The sequence below is a fragment of the Amphiura filiformis genome, chromosome 6 (genome assembly GCF_039555335.1).
Source record: "Amphiura filiformis chromosome 6, Afil_fr2py, whole genome shotgun sequence".
Classification (NCBI taxonomy): Eukaryota; Metazoa; Echinodermata; class Ophiuroidea; order Amphilepidida; family Amphiuridae; genus Amphiura; species Amphiura filiformis.
The window spans coordinates 16,702,160-16,724,227 of NC_092633.1; the positions used below are offsets into that span (position 1 = coordinate 16,702,160).

The 22,068-nt window shown below is 36.4% G+C and overlaps 1 protein-coding gene across 1 annotated transcript in view; it reads left to right on the forward strand.

Annotated features, from left to right (window-relative positions):
- Positions 1-22,068, forward strand: part of LOC140155073 (peripheral plasma membrane protein CASK-like) — a 277,597-nt gene that overhangs the window by 163,938 nt on the left and 91,591 nt on the right. Inside the window, 1 exon segment of the mRNA XM_072177760.1 lies at positions 5,434-5,520. Coding sequence (XP_072033861.1) covers positions 5,434-5,520 — 87 coding nt within the window.

Here is a 22,068-nt window from a genome sequence, read left to right on the forward strand (position 1 = left end):
GAATCTGCCCAAATACACTTCAAAAGATGACTTCTACAAAATGTACAGGTACTTGGGGTATAGATGTGACACAGAATAAAATGTCATACACAAAATGGAATTTCATTATGGTGTATGGACTATTTTCAATAATTTCAAACAACAGATATTAATTGCATGTGTGAAAATTTCAAATACTTCTTAAATTATACCAATGAAGCATTAAGAGATTTATTTTAATTAAAAAACTGCAATATAGACCTAATGTACTTCTCAACTACCTTTTTACTTCATATTATTTTTTATGTGAGAAACAATGCAAACCATGACATGACTACTTTCAACATTCTCTTGATCTAACTACATTACATATTACAGCACCACTGTAGGACAGCCACAGAATTCAATTGTTAATTACATCGTAGTTGTGCCTGATGTCATAGAACCAAATCAGTCAACATTAGATGATAATTTGTCTGCATGTGCGTGTGGTTTTGTAGGCCAGTCCGTGTAAGGTTATCATAATTGTGTTTCCGTACTACAGACAGGACTGAGAGAGGGACCGTAGCTTGTCACTTGTCAGTATACCATGATTAAGATGACTGGAAGAGGTCTTCATCCCTGCAGGTTATTTTAAAAACATTAAAATTAAAATATGAGGAGAAAGGGTGAACACATAATAATGTTATTAAATTATTAAACAGCTTTGAATGTGGTCCAGACCCGCACGCAGGGGGTGGGGGGTTGGGGTGCGGGGGTGCAAGGTGGAAAAATATACAAAAAGTCCCCAAATTTCAGAATTTGCGAGCGTAGACCTTTTTTCAAAATCAGCACCCCCAAATTCAATCCTGCGTACGGGCCTGATGTGGTCATGTTAAATATCTTTTTACAGATTTCTGGTTACTGATATTTAACATTTTAGATCCATCATTTTGCCCAAGCAGATTTGATCAGTTATTTAACATTTAACTTTTTATAAATTTACTCTTTTCACCACTTCATTCTTTCTTTATGTCAAAGTTATGCAGTATTTATTATGAATCATGTATTGTTTATTTGAAATGCTTGCAATGTGTGTTGGTTACAGGCAGTTTGGTTTCCTTAAGTTCTTGATTGTTTAAAGTAAGATTCCTTATCTACGCAAAAAGCTTGGGTTTGTTTTTGTAGCGTGATACTACTGATGATGCTGAAGACATAGCGTGTGTCCCGTCTTTTGTTAATTGCCTTGTAATAAGATGGTAATCAAATTATTTATTGCTAGTTTGTTTGCGAGGTGAGCTTCATTATGACATCAAAAACTTGAGGTGTCAGCTGTGTTAACATTTATCTAGCTATTGCTTTGTGAGGAATGACAGTGCCTATGGAATAGGATGTATACTGGTTATATTGGTAGAATAAAAGTAAGTTGGCAAGAAAATTGTGTGCTGAGTAGAAAAAGTGAATGATATCTGCAAAATAAATCTTAAATTAACTGTCGATAGGATTGCCATCCATGCTGAAGGCATCACCTCTGGATATGAATATTACCTGTTGAAGATGTGCACTAAATTGAAATTTAAATGCTCTCACATGTAGATATGAATGTTGTCTAGTAAAGACATTACAGTACTTGTATATTAATGTAGACAGAAAAATCTAATATTGATATAAATGCTATCTACTGAAGACAGTAATGTTATGTAATATTGACTTGAAAGCTATCTACTGAAGGAAACTGCTTTGCATTGTTGAAGTAATTGATGTTTACTGAAGACATACTGTCTAATATAGATACAAACACTTTCTGATGAAGATAAAAATCCTATCAAACATGTCTGATATCAATATGAATGCTATTTATACTGAAGACATAATACTGCATGATATAGACAGAATGCTATCTGCTGAAGACATGAATATTATCTTCTAAAAATGCCATCTATGTACTGATCAAGACATTGTTTAGATAAAGATATTGTTTAGAAATACATGAATGTTTATACTAAAGACATACTGTCTAATTTGAAATAGAATGCTATCTACTGAAGATATGAATGCCATCTACTGAGGGCAATGTGTAATGATATATATGAATGCTATGCTCAGATAAAGACATAAATGCTGTGTAGCAAGACAAGAAATATGAACGCTGTCTATTGAATACATGCTGTCTAATATAAAATAGAATGCTATCTACTGAAGATATGAATATTTTGAGTCCTATCTACTGAAGATGTAAATACCAGCTACTAAAAGTGATTTTTTTTGTAAAAAATTAGATTGCTGTATACTAAAGATGAACATGTCATGTAATTTAATATTAAAGCTATACCTTTTTAGTATGTGAAAATATTACCTATATTGCCAGGCAGTAAACCCACAATTCTAAGAAGAAAATAATATTCACATGTGAACAAAATACCCACTCTCAATAGTTAAATTGCAGCTGTTTTTTCCCCTTGAAATGGATTTTCCTCACTGTTTCCTGTTTCGGCATAAGCCTCTTTCTTCCCTCTTATTCAGTGTGATACTCACTTCTATGTGAGAAAATGGGTATGGGCAAATTTGTGCCATTGAGTACAAGTATAGTATCTGGCTAGAATTTCTTCTTAGTATAGTAATAATATCTTGGACCAATATAAAATTGTTTTCTCATCATGCCAGCATATATTTGTGAGTGTCCTTTACAAGCTCACCTGGTATACACCAGGATCTCAACAACATGCTCATCTGTCTGAAACACAGTTCTTTAACCCCTATATCATTGTACATTCATCAAATGACCTTTTAGTATGCTGAGTACAAAAATGTGTACTTTGCAAGTTGAGGTCAACTTGTTAGCTATGGTTGTTTATTGAGGTCGGTGAACTATGGCATTGTAGATGGGATCATTTTGACTCAGTGGTATAAAGTCAAGTAGAGCTTGAGGAAAGAACGCCAACTAAGCTATCGTAGCTAGCGTGATGTAGTCGGCTTCTTGCAGATCAACCTAACCTGCTGGTATTGCATGCCTTGGAACATGCGCTTTAATTGGCTGAGTTAATCACATGGACAAAACAGATTCGACCTTTAAAGCTCTGCGAGAGGAGATTGCCTGCAAGTATCAGTATTATGACTTGGGTATGATTGATACATTCTATGTGTTGCATTATGTGCTGGATTTATATGTGATAGGTGTAGTCAGTGTCTGGGCTTATTTTGGAGAGGGGTTATTTCTGAAATTTTAAATATTTTGTTGGAAATTTCTAAGTGGCTGAAATTGTTATTTCATATATACATACAAGATAGCTTAGGGTAAATGTGATGGATTAGATATTATGTTATTAATTATTAATCTCTCACAATCTGTCATATTAGTATTGCTATATACACAAATCAAAATTATATAGGAATTTGAAGGTGAAAATGATCACACCATATATGATTTTGTCATCACCAATTAATAAAAGCTTAACTCATCAGTTATGTAGCCTTACTGTAATTTACATTGTGAATTATTCTTCAAATTTGGCTTGCATATCGATCTTGGAACCAGTCAGCCTTAGGACACACATGGAAAATTTATCACAGCATTTTGTCATTTTAATTTGATAAATATTGGACTTGAGCATAGTATAGTGTTTGTTCAGTTGCTCCAATAATGAGATTGTCAACTAAGGAGATGGTTTACATTAAGCTAATTCATCATGTTTTGTCAGGGATACTAGCATTATAAAATCAGTGCATCTTTAGGTAATGTACAATCTCACTTAGTTCATCCAGTGTTATTGTTCATCTTCATATGATCAGGCCTTTGCAACTCCTATACCACCGCAATACAAGAAGGTGGTGATAGTGTAAACGTACCTGTCATGTGACGTTATTACACAGGGCTTTTCTTACTATTTGAAGTAGAAAACTGCCAATGAGAGGAGCATGCATATGTATTAGTAGTGATTATGCATATTCCGGGGGTGGGGGAGGGCACATCAAAATTTTTTGGTGGGTTATGCTCCCTCGGAATTTTGAGGTGGTGTGTCTTTGGGAGCTGATGGCGTACCAATAAAAGGGGGGTCTTTTGGAGCTGGGAACAGGACTGCAAACAGGTGAAATGGGGATGTTTGGTGCTGCGAACAGTCAAAATCAAGGGTCTTTCTTGGCTTTTTGGTTGAAAATTGCCTGGAAAAAAACCCAGAAATATGCGGAATGAGCAATTATGGGGTCTTTTAGGCTGAAATTATCAAAATCAAGAGTTTTTCGGAGCTCTATTTTGGTCAAATATAGGGGGTCTTTCAGAGCTGTAAAATCCAAAAAGGGGGTCTTTCCAGGGGAGCATACCCGTGCCCGGTATAGCCCAATTTATTTATTCGAACTTAACAGCAGCACACAACTACCTGGTGGTGTGTTTTAAAGTACTATATAATTATAATAATAAATAAAACAAGTAAAACAGCGTATCAAGGTTTATGTTCACTAGTATGACGTCATTGTCCTTAGATTGTACATACCTGTTTCTATCCATGCACTAAAGTGTGTAACCTTACATCATCCTTGATATGATAGCATCAAATAATAATTACTGATTCAAAATTACAAAAGAATGCAAACAGTACTGATTACATATTGAACTCACTGTTTTACTGTTTGCCAAATTAGCAGAGTTGCTGCATTGATTAAATGTATGCATTAATATGACTAGAAACCCTACATATCTTGCATTTTGCAAATAATGTTTATAGAAAAAAATGATAGTAGCTCTTTAAAACTTTGACATAAAGTAATGATCACATTATATATGTACTCGCATCCATGGACCTGGTTATAATACGTTATTAGATTCAGTTTCAACAGCTCTCTTCAAACATGACAGTGAATGGATTTACTGCCCTCTGTTGACTGAAAAGCCAATGCTCGCTATCTGTTTGTGTCACTTGAGTTTCTATTATTCAGCATCTATGCAGTAATGTAATAATATAGATAGAATGAGATATCAATTCTCCCTATGTCGGGGAGTTGCAGTGGTGCAATGCTCTTTAACATTTTTCTAAACTCTAGATCAATGGGAACCTATTAAAGACTATAAATATGGAAATATGCCTACATTTTTGTGAAATGAAATTTGTTTTGGATAAAATTGATTGATTGACTAACTGATTGACTCATTGATTTCGGAATTACTTGAATATTTATGTTTGGTGTGTGTAGGATGTGTATGGGGATGTATGTGAGTGTGAGGTGACTATGTGGCGTGTGTTTGCAGGCAGGCAGAACTTTTCTGTTAATGGATGTGCATGTTTGTACTGGCAAAATAGTATGTAACAAGAATTATGATAAGAAAATGTTTTTCCATTTCCCCTTTTTGTGAACTGAAATGTTTGAAAATAAGCCCAGATATGTAGGAAAGCCTTCTTGATCTTGTGCAAATTCTTTATTGGTATTCTCATTTTATGTAGATCACAGTATATAACTATTGTTTTGTTTGTTTTTCTTTTACAGCTATATGACAAAATCAACACAAAATCTAGTGAACAGATGCCTAATAAGCATGACATCCCATCAGACAGTGTTATCAGGGCCAATGATGTAAGTAAACCATCCAAGGTTGAACTCAATACCAATTCCTGTCACACTGCATAAACAAAGTAGTTGCTGGGAACCAACTTCAATCCCCTGCAATTTATTTGCTATAACATTAATGTGTAGCCTCACTGGAACTCATCAAAGTTTGAACTCTGTGCCAACAATTTCTGGCACATTGCATGAGCAAAGTAGTTGCTGGGAACCAACTTCAAACCCCTGCAAATTATATGGTACAACATTAATGTGTAACCTTACCAGAACCCATCGAAGGTTGAACTTTATATGAACAATATCTGTCACATCGCATGAGCAAAGTAATTGCTGGGAACCAAATTTAATTCTCTGCAACTTATTTGGCACATCATAAATATAATACCCTTTCAGGAATCATTGTATTTGAGATCAACCTAGGCAGCTATTTAGCTGAGGTTATACGTTAGTCGCTAGTGATGAGTAGTTGATTTTTGACCAGTAAACAAGATCATGCTTGCATCAAAAGATGATACAATCAATCTGACTGGTCGATTATCAGTCCTTCAACTACAGCGACTGGAGTATGAATTCCTCTTGTTTGAGAAGTATAATTTGTAGGTATACATACAGGGAATTGCATGCATGCTGGTTATATCATAGCAATACATCAGTTAATACGACTTGTGATTGATGTATGGTTAGGATATGTAATAGAGGTATGCATAGTTGAAATAGCTGATGAGGAGTGATTTCAATTATGACAGTGAAACGGAAGAAGGCAATAGCTTTAGCTTCCTGCCTAAAATGAAATTCAATACAGAGGGGACTGAACAGCATTGCAACATGTGTGATGTGATCATGAGAAATTAAGAAGATTCCAGTAATATTGAATTTGAATTTTAGAGACAAAAGAGCAAACACTTAGTAATTTTCATATTTTTCGGACAATATGGGTAGATGTGTGGAAACATGTTACAAAAAGTTAATTTTTCAAACCATAAGATTATTGGATCCAGAAGAAAGTCATCGGATGGCGACAAATTGGGTCCAAATCACATTGAATTTATAGATAATTTTCTGCCTGAAATGTGAAAATATCAAATGTTTCATACACTCAACTAGAAATTATGTGACAGTTGTTGTATTAATTGAAAACCAGCAATGGCACACTTTTTAGGGGGAGGGAGAATCCCACAAAACAATCAACCATTATGTATTGTAATCACAGGCAGCACTAAATTGATCAATAATTCCATTCAACCAACCCCCTCTGCATGTACTTGGCTATCAGCTATTGAAGCAAACAGCATCCTCTATCATATGCATGATGCAAATACGGCACTCTTATAAGATGAGTAAAGAGCACCCTCTATTGTTGGAACTTTCTGAAGGTATATGAAATGTCACAAATGCAAGGTATAAGATTCTAAATCTTTTCTGCTGTAGTGAGACCTCTATTCCATTCTTGCAACACAGGGTAATGAGTGAAGCTTTAATTCTCTATTGATGCACAAACATGCAAAAGATGAAACTGCAATTCCTTTGAAATGGTGCATGTGAAAACACATACACACATCAAACACACACCCACACCAGCACAGTTTTCAGCAATTGCAGCAATTATCAAAATGGTATATGGTGCATGCAAGAGAATAGAGAAAAATTTGGGGGCACATGAAAAATTCCAGAGAGGGAGAGAGTAAATACTACACATGTATACTACCAGAGTGTCCTACTCATCCTTGCCCTTTTCTGTAGAAGGTTCCATGAAAATAGATCTTTCAAAATACTGACAAATCTCCCTGATGATTAAGGAATATTTTTACCTCATATGTTGCATGTAATGTCTAATGTTTATCTCCCTGATTGCAAGATAAAAATGTTGGCAGCTCTGGTATACATACAAAAGCTTACGAGATCACCCCCACACATCCACCCTTAATTGTAATACATACGAAACGTGGACACACTTTTGTGTGTCAGAGTTTTTAACTTTAACTTTAACAGGGATAATTGGAACTGGCTTAGTTCCTTGGATCATGACACCCTTGTATAGCCAATCGAGGCCACCGTACAGTTGAGCTAGGTGGGTATCTCAGAAGGTATAAGATGGCACTGAGCTGCTACCAAGAGCAAATGTCCTACTTTGATATGAAATTGATACCCACATATTTGAATGTTTCCCCATTCACATTAAGATTTAACTTAATGCTGGTCAACCAGATATACCTATTTTTGATGGACAAACCGACGTTGCAACTGAATGTACTCTATGATTCTGTCCCAGCCATGAGAAAGTTTTGCCTTGACTCCACCACGGTTGAGGGACAGTGGCTCATAACGCATCTGAAGACTGCAGGTTTCACTCGCAATGTTGCTTCAACCATCAAAACATAGGTATATCTGGTTGATCAGATTTAAATCAAATCTTGATTTCAACAAACCCAGATGAATAAGAGTCTACACAGTTTACTTTACTATGCCATTGGGGATGTCACCCTCTATGTCTAATAATGCATTTAGCGCCCTCTACAGAGGTTATAGATTGCCTCTATCTTATCAAAAAGTCATTTTGTCAGCCTGGGACTGAGTCCCTGGTTGCAGGTATAACCCCAGTTACTTGGAAATGAATGGACCAGTGTCCCCATTCACATATTTTACATACACATACCCCGGGACACACACCCCACTCCCACAAGCACATACCAGTGCGTGACACATTCATAATCACACCAACACATGCAGTCACACTCTCTCTTAATTTTGTCTCTATTTCATACATCAATTTTAGCATCAAAAATATGTTCACTGCATTATAATCTGTTGATGACTCTTCAGTGCAATTAATACATTACAAAATATTGTGAAAATAAAATTTTAAGTAAACAAACATCCAGCTTTGGGCAGCTGTCATCTATAAATACCAGCTCAGTGACTGATAAATGAATTTCATTGCATAGACGGCCGGTCGCATGGCTTAGTACGCTATCTTGAAACAAGCATACGCAGGCCCAAGTCACGCAATAGGGTCATCAAAATATCCCTGGGACAATCAGCTAATCAAAGACCAGGGTAGAGAAAGAAAGAGAGAGCGCTAGGCAGCTAGCTAAGCTAAGCATACAGCCGTAGTAAAGTAACTACAAATGAATTGTCGCCTCTTTTCTTCCTCATATATTTAATCTTCACACATTAATTGCTAGCTTTAAAAACAGGCATGGCAATATACCTGTATTACAAATTTGATCCACTATCTGTGTTGTAGGTATTATGTGTAATACCCAGACCTTAGTTAGGTACGAAACATATAGTTGTAGGTAAGTCAATGTAAGTTGACTGAAAGGATGAGGATATTTAGGCATTTTTTAATATTTTATTAATTTTGAGCTGCATGTCGCACCTGCTGAGTCAATAAACACTTTAAACCTGTCACACAACTAGTAATATTTGTAGGACTTGGTTCAAAATCTTAGATACACACTTAAAATATAACCGTTCAAATGAATTTCAATTATAAAATTTTTCAATTTTGGCAGAGTCACTGTAAAACAGTATATTTGTAAAACATAGTATTATGGTTGTAAAAGAATTAATTGAATTTCCGGTGTGATACATTGTATTTGAATATTTCCTGCACTATAATGTATACCTTGCATCACCCCAATAACTAATAATATTGCCTGTGAGTTACACGGACTATTCCTAGTACCAAGAATGCCTGACGGAAGTACTAGCCGGCAATAATGAAATCTTGACGCCTTTTGGAATAATAAGGTTAACGCTGGGGTATGGTAGCTGATAACTGGAGGTGTGAAGGAACTTGCTTTGGAAGCATATTTAATAAATGAATGTGTGAATGAGGAAAATATTGAATGCAATTTAAAATTAAATATCTGTCACATCACTCATACGGATTAGTGTAGTTGGGAATTTATTGGATAGGTGGGATGTACTACATATTTGATCAGATTTGACATAAATGTCGTTGGATTGTAAGCTTGATGAATTCTTTTGTGATAAAAATGTAGTTATTTAATGGATTTTAAGCTAGTGATTTGATACATACGTAACTATGTCATACTATTGCTGATGTGAATCGGACTGAAACTTTAATGAGTTTTAAAGTAGCATTAGATCCACTGTGACTGTTAAATTGCTTGGTGTATTGAATATCTAAGCAATGCGCTATTCTAGTTGAAATTCATACACTCACTGTGGCAGGGCAGACATGACCTTAATCTCCCAAACAGGGTTATGAATTTCAAATGGGGTTACCTGAATGGGTGATTCCATTTGAAATCTATACCCCCTTTGTTTGATATTAAGGTTGTGTCTTCCATAGGGGGTGTATGGATTTCAACTGGTATAGTCCATGATTCTGATAGGAGTGTAATTTGCTATATCACAGTGAAACATACTGGTCTACTGATCAACCAGGGACTGATTTTTAGATCATATAATAGGGGACACACTATCGAATGCAGCCCATTGCACTACTAGTAAACCTGGGCCAGTTCCCGGTTGCAGGAACATCCCCGGTTGGAATATAAAGTTTCATAAAACATCCATGTTCAGGGTGGTTACATATGCACACCATACTGACAAATGCACATGCGTGCCCTGACCCCCAGGAGCACACAACACAGACACATATTTGAAAGAAATTTAATAAAAACTATAGTTATGAATATTTTGCTTGAGGAGTGTTAGGCAGACAGAATGTATCCATTTGTAAACTGAACAGCACACATTTCAGGTGTATGCAACCTTAAAAAAATATTAGCAAAAGTGTTCTTCTTCATGACTCAAATCTGTCCTTATGAATATTCATGATGTCCCTGGGAGCAGATTCAACCTGATGCAATCACTTATGCATCTTTTTTCTATTTTGTCAGAGGTACAATTTCCTGAATTTTTCCCATAATGCTTACATAGCGTTCTTTTATTTTTAATTTAGATTTGCAAATATTCAGTCATAGCCTCAGTGCATGAGATGCATAATATTTTCCGCTTCAGCTGTATAACTTGCGAATCACGTAGCATTTGCTAATTTAGAACAAATTATTATTTTTCAATGTTAAGGTAATCGAAAACTGCTGCTACTTGAAAGTCGTTTGATTTTGACAATATTGATACAAATTCAGCAAATTGAGTTTTTCAGAAAAAGTCAAAGCCGATTTTAAGGTGTTATGCTGTAAAATATAGGTACACATTGATAGTTGTGAAATATGTTGACTGATTCAATTCAATAAATTAATTCAGTTAAATGTCTTTGCCTGAGTAAGCTTTAATTATAACCAATTTTGGGAAATGTGAAAGTTGTAATTTGTAATATGGCATTGTATATTTATGTAAATGGTCTCAATAGGCTGATCACATCTTTACCATGTCTGGTTTTTAGCTCCTCTGTCTCTTATCGCCTACGGCAGTATGTTACATTGGTGTTAATTGCATTGGACGCAAGAGAAAGGGGGAAATCGCAAAGTTACAACTTAAATTTTTAACATTATACATAAAACATGCCTGATATATATGTATTGATTGGATTTGATATTTTCAATAGATTTATAGTTAATTGCGTTAGATGTATGAAAAAAGTGGGAAAATGGGAAATTTAAAACTCAAATTTAACATTATCCATACATATTATACTGAATAAACATAGAAATACATTATTGAGTACAATCTTGATTAGTATTTATTCATAGGTTCAAAGTAGGATTGATAATGTCAAAAGATTTGTAAGTTTTGGTGGCAACAAAATGGTAGCAATAGCTGCTTTTTGTAGTATGGTAATTACTGAATATGATAAAGACAGCCTTATGAAGAATCTTCTTTGGTAATTATGTTAAAAACTGATGTACAACAAAGTCAATAACATCCAAAATTAAGGTTTAAAAAGACAAGACAACCGATGTTTCGGGAGTATAAAAACATCCCTTTGACGAGGTTAAAAACAAATAGCACTAGCAACTAGTACTGCAAATGGTTTCTTTGATAATGGTGATTGATTCTTGTTTAGATAGTGAAAAATAAATTTGATATGGAATTTGTGTGACTAGTCAAAGGGTTAATATCTAGAGATGTCACTATAAATTAAGTTACATTATATACACCAAAATCTAATGAGGATTTCACATTTCTTGTGTTTATATCACCTAACTTTTTCCCTTGATTGCATGTTTCTATTTTAAACTGCCAACACCATGTAATAAGCAACTCAGCTTGGAATCACTAAGTATGACAACTTGCGAGATAATCGACTCAAATGGCATACTATTTGCAACGCATTACAGTCACTTGTCATAAAAGCACACCACTAAATGCATTTGCTCTCTATCACAAGGTCAAGTCTAATATTAGCACGAGATTGATGGGTAATTTTACACATCTATTATTGATTCTATATATCTAAAATGTAAAATTTTGTTGTGAAGTTTAATGCGATATGCATAGATATACGGTAAAACAATAAATTACTATTGGTGATTAAATGTGCACAGCACTGTGAAGTACCAACACAATTTATTTTGCTGATATACAAATACATCAGGATCAGTTAAAAGTGCAGTTCTCTCAGTACTCAGATTGTAAATCATACCCTAAAAGCTCCTCATAACAGCTGAGTAGGGTTTGGCACTACCTTGCCCAAGTGCACAACTGCAGGGATTTGAACCCTGGACCTCAAGCTACATCACAATTATCAGTGAAAACCTTTACCAGAGATGCCAGTTTTTCAGTCAATTGCCTGATTTCCCACTTTTTGTTACTCACAATTTCCTCACTTTTTTATTTTCCTGTTTTGAGGCCTTATAGCCCAAATAAGCATGCTTTTCAGGCTTTTCCTGCAAAGGCGCTTCAGGCTAGTTGCATCCCTGATTTACTGCTGTGTCATTATAAACACTTGTTATTATTGATGTCACATTTTTACATGAGTGTGTTGCTATTATCTTTATCTATGAGACCAACTATTCCACACAATGACAACAGTAAATACAAGTGGGCTTGCAGATAGAAAAGTTATTGGACGTAAGTTAATTCCCACAAACTCTTAATTATTGTTAGGATGATAACTCGTGAAATTATGAAAGATGTTTTAATAATTACCTTTCAGTACCATTGAATTGGATCACACAGGCCTTTATTATATTGCATCTTATATGAAGCTGTTCGTCAGCAACAACAGTGACCCATACTGAACTTTTTGTGCCCGATTACCTTGTGTGCAGATTTACCATGAAGATTCTGAGTACCACCAAGCTTTTTTTAAATCATCCATCCAACTCAACTTGTGTATTGTTAAGGGCAAAATGTTCACTATGTGTTAAAAGATTCTGATCGTATCATGACTTGATATGGAAAGGGTAAAATCAGTGAGTCTTTCAAGGATGCTTGTATAACTTGCAATTTTATTTTTTTCAGACAATAACAACAACAATTTAATAACAAATTGTCACTTGAAATAAGGCGATTAAAATCGTAGTCCGTAGATAACAACACAAAAGTGTAACCATGACAATGTTGAGATCCATGTACAAAATACCATGATGTCTAGACTAAGATCAGAAAATACCTCCAGAGAGAGACGACGTAATCTTACATTCACATCACCGCATCATCAACATTTTACACCTTACAGCACGGTATTTTCGTGGCGATAGTTTCCCTTCTAAAGTGTGGTTCTCATCACTCTTTGGGGTGTAATTTCACAGATTCTTCAAATCCATATTACAGCTGGAGGTAGTGTGCACCATTTTACATTTCAAGTCCAACATTTCATTTGCAAAGAGCATGAAAACAAACACATCGCAAAAATGTGCTGCTTTACTGTACCCTGCCCGCTACTTTGCACATTCAGTTGGCCAGCTTAGGGTTTAGGATTTTCTAGTGGTTTTCATTGATTGCCGACTTAACTGATCAAGATACCTCTCCCAGCGCTAAGAAAGTTTGTAGGTATATTTTGTGTATTGGGATTTTCATGAATAAAGGCACTTGATAGTCCATTGATCAGGTATAAAAATAAATCATCTTCTGAACATGAAAACCATCCTGATGTTCTAAGCACTCTCTAATATTATGGATGCTGATACATGTACTCATTATTTTATATACATTCTTTTTCCCCTGAAAAATTATGCAGGAAATCAAATTATTTTGAATATATTATATTATCTACAAGTGTAGAAGGTTAGTCTTTTTGTACAGTTCATTGACTTGTAAGGAATTACTATGAATCTCTTTAGCCACAGTACTTCCTCAAACCATCAAGTGTATTTCTAACCCAAAGAAGGAGAAATGAAAAAAAAATCGTCATCGGTTGTTCACCTGATCTCTTAACCATTTACCGGTGTGGATTCTAGTGCCATTGGACCTTGATAAACATAAAATGTTAACTAGCGAGGATGTGAATTCATGTGAATTATTGATTGGTTGTAAGGATGGGATTTATCGGCCATCTCGGTCTAATTGTCATTGAGCCTGTGGGGAAGAAGAATGCATTATCATAAGCTTGCTTGATCTATTAGATGGCTAACTAACATTTAAAAGGACTTGTCTAGTTTATAGTTTTAATATTGTATTTTTAACAGATAGCATGCGATATGCTAATACTACTCGTATTTTCATCTTGAGGACATGCAAGTATTTCCTGCCATGCAGGCATATACTCAGGTGGGTCGTTCCGAAGGGTATAAGCATGGCCATAATTGAAAATATTGTCACAGGTGGAGGAGAAACTGTTTTGAAAAGAATTCATAATTTTACGTAAAAATGCCTGTACTGCCATGCAGCCCTCATTTTCAAATTTCCCAAGTTTGTCTCATGTGTACTATGTTTAATTTTCCTCTTTGATGAGAAAACCGGAAATATTACTTTTTTGCATGTGGAAATTGGGGAAAAAGAAATGATAATCCACATGATGAAAAGTGAAATTAGAATCCAGTAGTTGATAATAATAAATATTATCAAATAAAAATTTATAGAGCGCTTAATTGCGACACCATCTCAAAGGGCTAACAAAATAATAATGAACAACACGATAGATAGGTATATGCAGATGTTTATGAGCAATTTTCTTTTCTGAAAAGGAGAGAAATTGCATAGTCTAAACATGAATGAAATTATTTACACCTGTATCAATGCAATATTGTCAATTAACTAATTATTAAATGACATACTTGGCTAAAACTGTGATTTGTATCCAGCAACACAGAGAGATAGATGTGTAAAGTAATTGTGTACTTTGCTCATATATTTAGATTTAAGATTCATGAAACACCTGTAATCATCCCATTCCTATTCTACATAGCACCTGTACTGTCTCCATACGTTTGGCAACTCATAGCTATTGCTTTACTACATCTTGTTGGGCAATTCAATCATGTGAATAAGAATTAGCTCCCCTGTGTTGAGCGTTTTCTTCTAACTGCATAATATATGCTATCAAAATTGTGGCATATAAGTTTTGCACTTTATGTTCAGTATAAAGTCGAGAAATAATCTTATACAAATTATGAGGTGTGTGAATTGTAATTGCCTGTCTCAAATTTGAAAGATTTTGAAGTCACCTCATGAAATTTTAAGGTGGTACGGGTATGTGTGGTGGATAAGTGCATTGGTGTGATTGTACGGGTAATTGTGTGCTTGGGAACCCTGTGTAATATATGGGTGAGCGTGTACCCGTGGTGATGGATGTAAATATCAGCTTGTAAAGATAATAATAATAATGAAATACGGAGCTTGCTATAGCGCAATACGAAACATATTTATTGTGCTTTAAAGATATTATTTGACATTGTTGCATTGTTACATTGCCATTGTTTCATTGTTACATCATAGTTTAGTTATCCCTGGAATTATACTCTGGCCTAGGGACCACCTCATTGGTGCCATTAACTTTTTTACACAAGCTTATATAACCAGGACAAACCGTTAAGTGAATTCAGGCCTTGGAAGGACATCAGCGGGTCAGGACTCTGTTGCCCAAGTTTTGGCCACTGTCCATTTTTCAGACCCCAACAGTTTAGAAGAGCCCCAGTTGGGGTTCAACTCCATTGAGTAAAACTAAAAATTTTGAAGAAAAAAGAGCTCTTTTACCTACATTTTGCCCAATTACAGTTCATTAGACCTAAAAAACATTTTGAAATTTCAGTTTGGAAGCTCCTATATTTGCTGGGGAATAAGTTCTTAGTTTCCAAAGTTCAGCGCCCCTCCCAAGTTAGCAGATGAGCACCCATTGTTTCCATTTGTTTGACTTGCTATCTAGTAATAAAATGACCAGACAGCAGCTATCAACATTAGAACCTGTGTAATGTTGCCACGACAATTGCGGTCTAATGGATTCTAGCATACCATCAATATTTGATTGTGTCTGACAGGAAGAAATATAGTTTATAAGGCATACATACGGCATACACATTAACAGACAATATTTAAGAGGCTGGACCACATGGCGGTGGGTTACTACTAGAAGATGCACATGAAGAATGTTGATATGTTATTTGCTTGAAATACCAAAGCAGTTCACAACCGGCTTTCAATAATAATTGTAAAACGGAAAGGAGAAATTTAACAAGATTTCTTTCTAGTCTTTCTTTCTAGTTGTGTCGGGCACAGTGTGAGGAAGCTTTAGATAGCAACCTGAATTTTCTGTGTTTGGATGAGGCATGGTTATATTTCAGGATGTCGGGGTCACTTAATATTTGTGGAGGCATCAAGTGGTCTGTTCAGACCTATTGCAGCTTTTTAGACCCTGAATATGTGCCTTAGTTTTCAAGACACTTTTTATATAAATGCCAAATTATTTTTCGGCTCCTCATTTTGTAATTTACCATGGTTTTAATCCCAAATACCATATTTGTGCTATTTCCTGGGTTGGTACTAATTTTGTTTTACTTTTATTTATTTATTCTTTTTTTATGATCAGGCATGTGTAAACCTTCTGAGTAGCCCCTGGCTGTAAAAGCTCTCTAAATCACTTGAGTAAAAGCAAGAAGAGCACTTTGCGGTGGTAGCCTACATCTAACACTTAACGCTAAATTCAGATCTGATTATATGATCCTGTCTCAAGACTCAAATGTTGTGATCAAGTGGCAATAAGTATTGACCTTGGACGTACACAACGGCAGAGAGAGTAGTAAACACTTGGTTGGAATGAAGGGTTCTTAGCACAATTTTGGTTGACCACCGAAAGTTTCTTATTTTGTGCTGAAATCTTTTCACAAGCATGGCAGCAAGGGGTGGGGAACTGTCCAGGAGCTCTTTCTAGGGATATATTAAGCATTTGGAAGAAACTCTGCTTTCCGAAATGAATTAATGCATTTATATTGCCGGAAACATTTAGCTTATCATGATAAATGAACATTTTTTGCATGAAAGGGAACTTATTATTTCAAACTAGGAAAACATTCAGGAGGAAATTGGTTTTAGTAAGATCCTGAAGATAAAATTGCACGAGTAGGGATTAATCTTACCCTAGAGAAGTCCTAGCCCTCTGAAAAGGACTTTCCTATGGAAAGATTAATCCCTACTCATGTTTACTGACATAAGAGTACCAAATGATTTAAAATCATCAAATTGCATGAAAAAAGAATTAACCATACTGTCATCATTTTAACAATGACAATATTATGTAGGCTACTACTGTCGGGATAGAGTAGGATGAACCAACGATAACTGGACATTTATATGATTAAATAAGAGTACTGATCTGAAAACTTGTGTCAAAGACAGACTGCCAGATTGTTGAAAATTCAGCTTTTCTAATTCAATCAATTGGTGTGAAACTTTGTTGTGTAAGATGATTTGCATAAAATGCGCAAGTATTTTGAGAGTTGAAAAATTACCGATCACTGTATCTTCTTGCAGTAATCACTCACAATATGCAGATTTGATAATAGTAAAAAACCTGCTGTCCATGTTGGGATGAGTTTATTGACATTTGTGCTATGAGAGGCTTGTACAGGGTAGTGGTTGTAAGCTATATACCCTTCATCCTATGTTAGCAAGGTTAGTAGTTTTCGGTGTTTTTTCCACCTTAAAAGTTGTTATATGCATCATCACAAGTACATCTGCAGACTGTTTCTGAATCTATACTAATGGTACCGGTATTGGTTGAAGTTCTGTTAGGAAATTTTTTTCACCGCAAGGAGATAGGTAAAATTTGTAGGTCATTGTATAACTTCCACTTAAAGAAATTAACTTGTAGTAGAAGTCAACTTAAATGTTTTATTTAATCAAGAGTAGTTAAGTCATACTTGAAATCACAATTAGTTAATTGGTTCCCCAAGCTGAGATGACTAGTTTTCTAACCTGTAATGCAAATATAACCATCTGCTATCCATGTAAACAATTTGGTTAGTAAATTACCAAATGTGTGCTATTATTTACTAATAGGACAAATAGGACCAAAGCAAAATACCAATATTTAAAGTATAAAATATTATCTACATTTTGAAGTGCATGTTTCTCTCAGGAGAACCTGATGGTTTCGGTTTTGTACCACAGGCGTTATACTCATGGGCTTATACTGGTTTCATACTGCTTGTCGCTTGACACTTCATCATGCTGCCTGCACTTTTCTCCAAGTGGTAGTTATGAGCGGCAGCGGCATGACTCTGAAAGTCATACCCTGTTCTCATACGTCAGAATGACCCAGCTCCTGAGTTGACTTGAATTCAACTCCCAGCGATCTGCCGCTTTGGGCGAATTGTGGAGTGATCGATATATCAGCTTGCCACTGGTCACCCGCTGGTGACTGCCAGCATTTCTGGTGCGACAGAGCAGTGAAGCAAATTTGTCGTCAGAGTGGTAAAGCAGCAGCGGCAGGAAAGTATGTAACCAGCATTATACTGCAGGCTTTGTACACATGGGCTTATCCAGAGGTGCAAAGGAACGCCAGAATCACACGGTCTAGGCATACACAAAGAAGTAGATATTTGTAATAAATTATCGTAACCTTAATATCATGTCAGAATGCTTCATAGGCACACACTTGGGCGAGTCAAAACCTTTGGTTGCCCCTTCTTGGCAAGTTCAAAGGGCACTTTGAAAATTCAGGAATCCAGAGTCAAATAAAGCACCTAAGAGTGTTAGTTTCTGGGCCCTTGTGCATGGTCTCTTTTCTTGGTAAAAATAATGTTGGCATTTTTGGAGCTTGGTTGTACCCCAATTTCCCACCGCTGAAAAAAAGATATAACTTACTGTGATGTAATGTCTTAATATCATCCAGCATGATCTTCATGATGTTGCTCATGATACAACCATTATGAAATTGATATGGGACTTAGGTTAACAGTGACACTTCATAATCCCACATATGACATTTAAATCAAATACCAGTAAACATAAATAGCCACTGATATTAACTCTGTATCCCTTGACATTTACCAAAGAAGCTTTCAATGCAATTAATTAACACCATCCACACCGGACCTGAAAAAACACTGACCGACTTCTGAAAATGTCACTAACCAAGCCACTGTGGCTACTTATTTAGCCATAGCTCATGGAGCATTGATGAGCGAACAACTTCCAAATACACCACATTTCCTGCAATTTGAATATATGGAAGTATATTGACCATTTGAGAAGTGCAGACTTTGATCTGCTCTGCTCTGCAAAACCAACAATACTAAATTACGGCTATCCAAACATCAGCAGGATAGATTGGGGAACACCAAGGGTTTATCTAGTACCCTACTCTTTTTGAAACTGACTGTGAGTAACAGTAACAAGTGGCACAGCATCCCCACCAAAAGACAAATCACAGTCTATTTGGTCTGTACATTGTCATGTCTGAGCCTCAAATCACACTCTTACTGGTCATTACATTGTCACATCTGAGCCACAAATCACAATCTTACTGGTCAGTACATTGTCATGTCTGAGCCTCAAATCACAGTCTTACTGGTCAGTACATTGTCATGTCTGAGCCTCAAATCACAATCTTACTGGTCAGTACATTGTCCTGTCTGAGCCTCAAATCACAATCTTACTGGTCAGTACATTGTCATGTCTGAGCCTCAAATCACAATCTTACTGGTCAGTACATTGTCATGTCTGAGCCACAAATCACAGTCTTACTGGTCAGTACATTGTCACATCTGAGCCACAAATCACAGTCTTACTGGTCAGTACATTGTCATGTCTGAGCCACAAATCACAGTCTTTTACTGGTCAGTACATTGTCATGTCTGAACCTCAAATCACAGTCTTACTGGTCAGTACATTGTCATGTCTGAACCCAAATCACAGTCTTACTGGTCAGTACATTGTCCTGTAAGAGCCTCAAATCTTAGTCTTACTGGTCAGTACATTGTCATGTCTGAGCCTCAAATCTTGTCTTACTGGTCAGTACATTGTCATGTCTGAACCACAAATCACAGTCTTACTGGTCAGTACATTGTCATATCTGAGCCTCAAATCTTAGTCGTACTGATCAGTACATTGTCATGTCTGAGCCTTAAATCACAGTCTTACTGGTCAGTACATTGTCATGTCTGAACCTCAAATCACAGTCTTACTGGTCAGTACATTGTCATGTATGAGCCTCAAATCACAGTCTTACTGGTCAGTACATTGTCATGTCTGAACCTCAAATCACAATCTTTCTGGTCAGTACATTGTCATGTCTGAACCCAAATCACAGTCTTACTGGTCAGTACATTGTCATGTCTGAGCCTCAAATCACAATCTTACTGGTCATTACATTGTCACGTCTGAGCCTCAAATCACAGTCTTACTGGTCAGTACATTGTCATGTCTGAGTCTTAAATCACAGTCTTACTGGTCAGTACATTGTCATGTCTGAACCCAAATCACAGTCGTACTGATCAGTACATTGTCATGTCTGAGCCTCAAATCACAGTCTTACTGGTCAGTACATTGTCATGTCTGAGCCTCAAATCAGTCTTACTGGTCAGTACATTGTCATGTCTGAGCCTCAAATCACAGTCTTACTGGTCAGTACACTGTCATGTCTGAGCCTCAAATCTTAGTCTTACTGGTCAGTACATTGTCATGTCTGAACCTCAAATCACAGTCTTACTGGTCAGTACATTGTCACGTCTGAGCCACAAATCACAGTCTTACTGGTCAGTACATTGTCATGTCTGAGCCTCAAATCACAGTCTTACTGGTCAGTACATTGCCATGTCTGAGCCTCAAATCAGTCTTACTGGTCAGTACATTGTCACATCTGAGCCACAAATCACAGTCTTACTGGTCAGTACATTGTCACGTCTGAGCCTTAAATCACAGTCTTACTGGTCAGTACATTGTCATGTCTGAGCCTCAAATCACAATCTTACTGGTCAGTACATTGTCATGTCTGAACCCAAATCACAGTCTTACTGGTCAGTACATTGTCATGTCTGAGCCTCAAATCACAGTCTTACTGGTCAGTACATTGTCATGTCTGAGCCTTAAATCACAGTCTTACTGGTCAGTACATTGTCATGTCTGAGCCACAAATCACACTCTTACTGGTCATTACATTGTCATGTCTGAGCCTCAAATCACAGTCTTACTGGTCAGTACATTGTCATGTTTGAGCCTTAAATCGCAATCTTACTGGTCAGTACATTGCCATGTCTGAGCCTTAAATCACAGTCTTACTGGTCAGTACATTGTCATGTCTGAGCCTCAAATCACAGTCTTACTGGTCAGTACATTGTCATGTCTGAGCCTTAAATCACAGTCTTACTGGTCAGTACATTGTCATGTCTGAACCTCAAATCACAGTCTTACTGGTCAGTACATTGTCATGTATGAGCCTCAAATCACAGTCTTACTGGTCAGTACATTGTCATGTCTGAACCTCAAATCACAATCTTACTGGTCAGTACATTGTCATGTCTGAACCCAAATCACAGTCTTACTGGTCAGTACATTGTCATGTCTGAGCCTCAAATCACAGTCTTACTGGTCAGTACATTGTCATGTCTGAGCCTTAAATCACAGTCTTACTGGTCAGTACATTGTCATGTCTGAGCCACAAATCACACTCTTACTGGTCATTACATTGTCATGTCTGAGCCTCAAATCACAGTCTTACTGGTCAGTACATTGTCATGTTTGAGCCTTAAATCGCAATCTTACTGGTCAGTACATTGCCATGTCTGAGCCGCAAATCACAGTCTTACTGGTCAGTACATTGTCATGTCTGAATCTCAAATCACAGTCTTACTGGTCAGTACATTGTCATGTCTGAACCACAAATCACAGTCTTACTGGTCAGTACATTGTCATGTCTGAGCCTCAAATCACAATCTTACTGGTCAGTACATTCTCATGTCTGAGCCTCAAATCACAGTCTTACTGGTCAGTACATTGTCATGTCTGAACCACAAATCACAGTCTTACTGGTCAGTACATTGTCATATCTGAGCCTCAAATCACAGTCTTACTGGTCAGTACATTGTCACATCTGAGCCTCAAATCACAGTCTTACTGGTCAGTACATTGTCATGTATGAGCCTCAAATCACAGTCTTACTGGTCAGTACATTGTCATGTCTGAACCACAAATCACAGTCTTACTGGTCAGTACATTGTCACGTCTGAGCCTCAAATCACAGTCTTA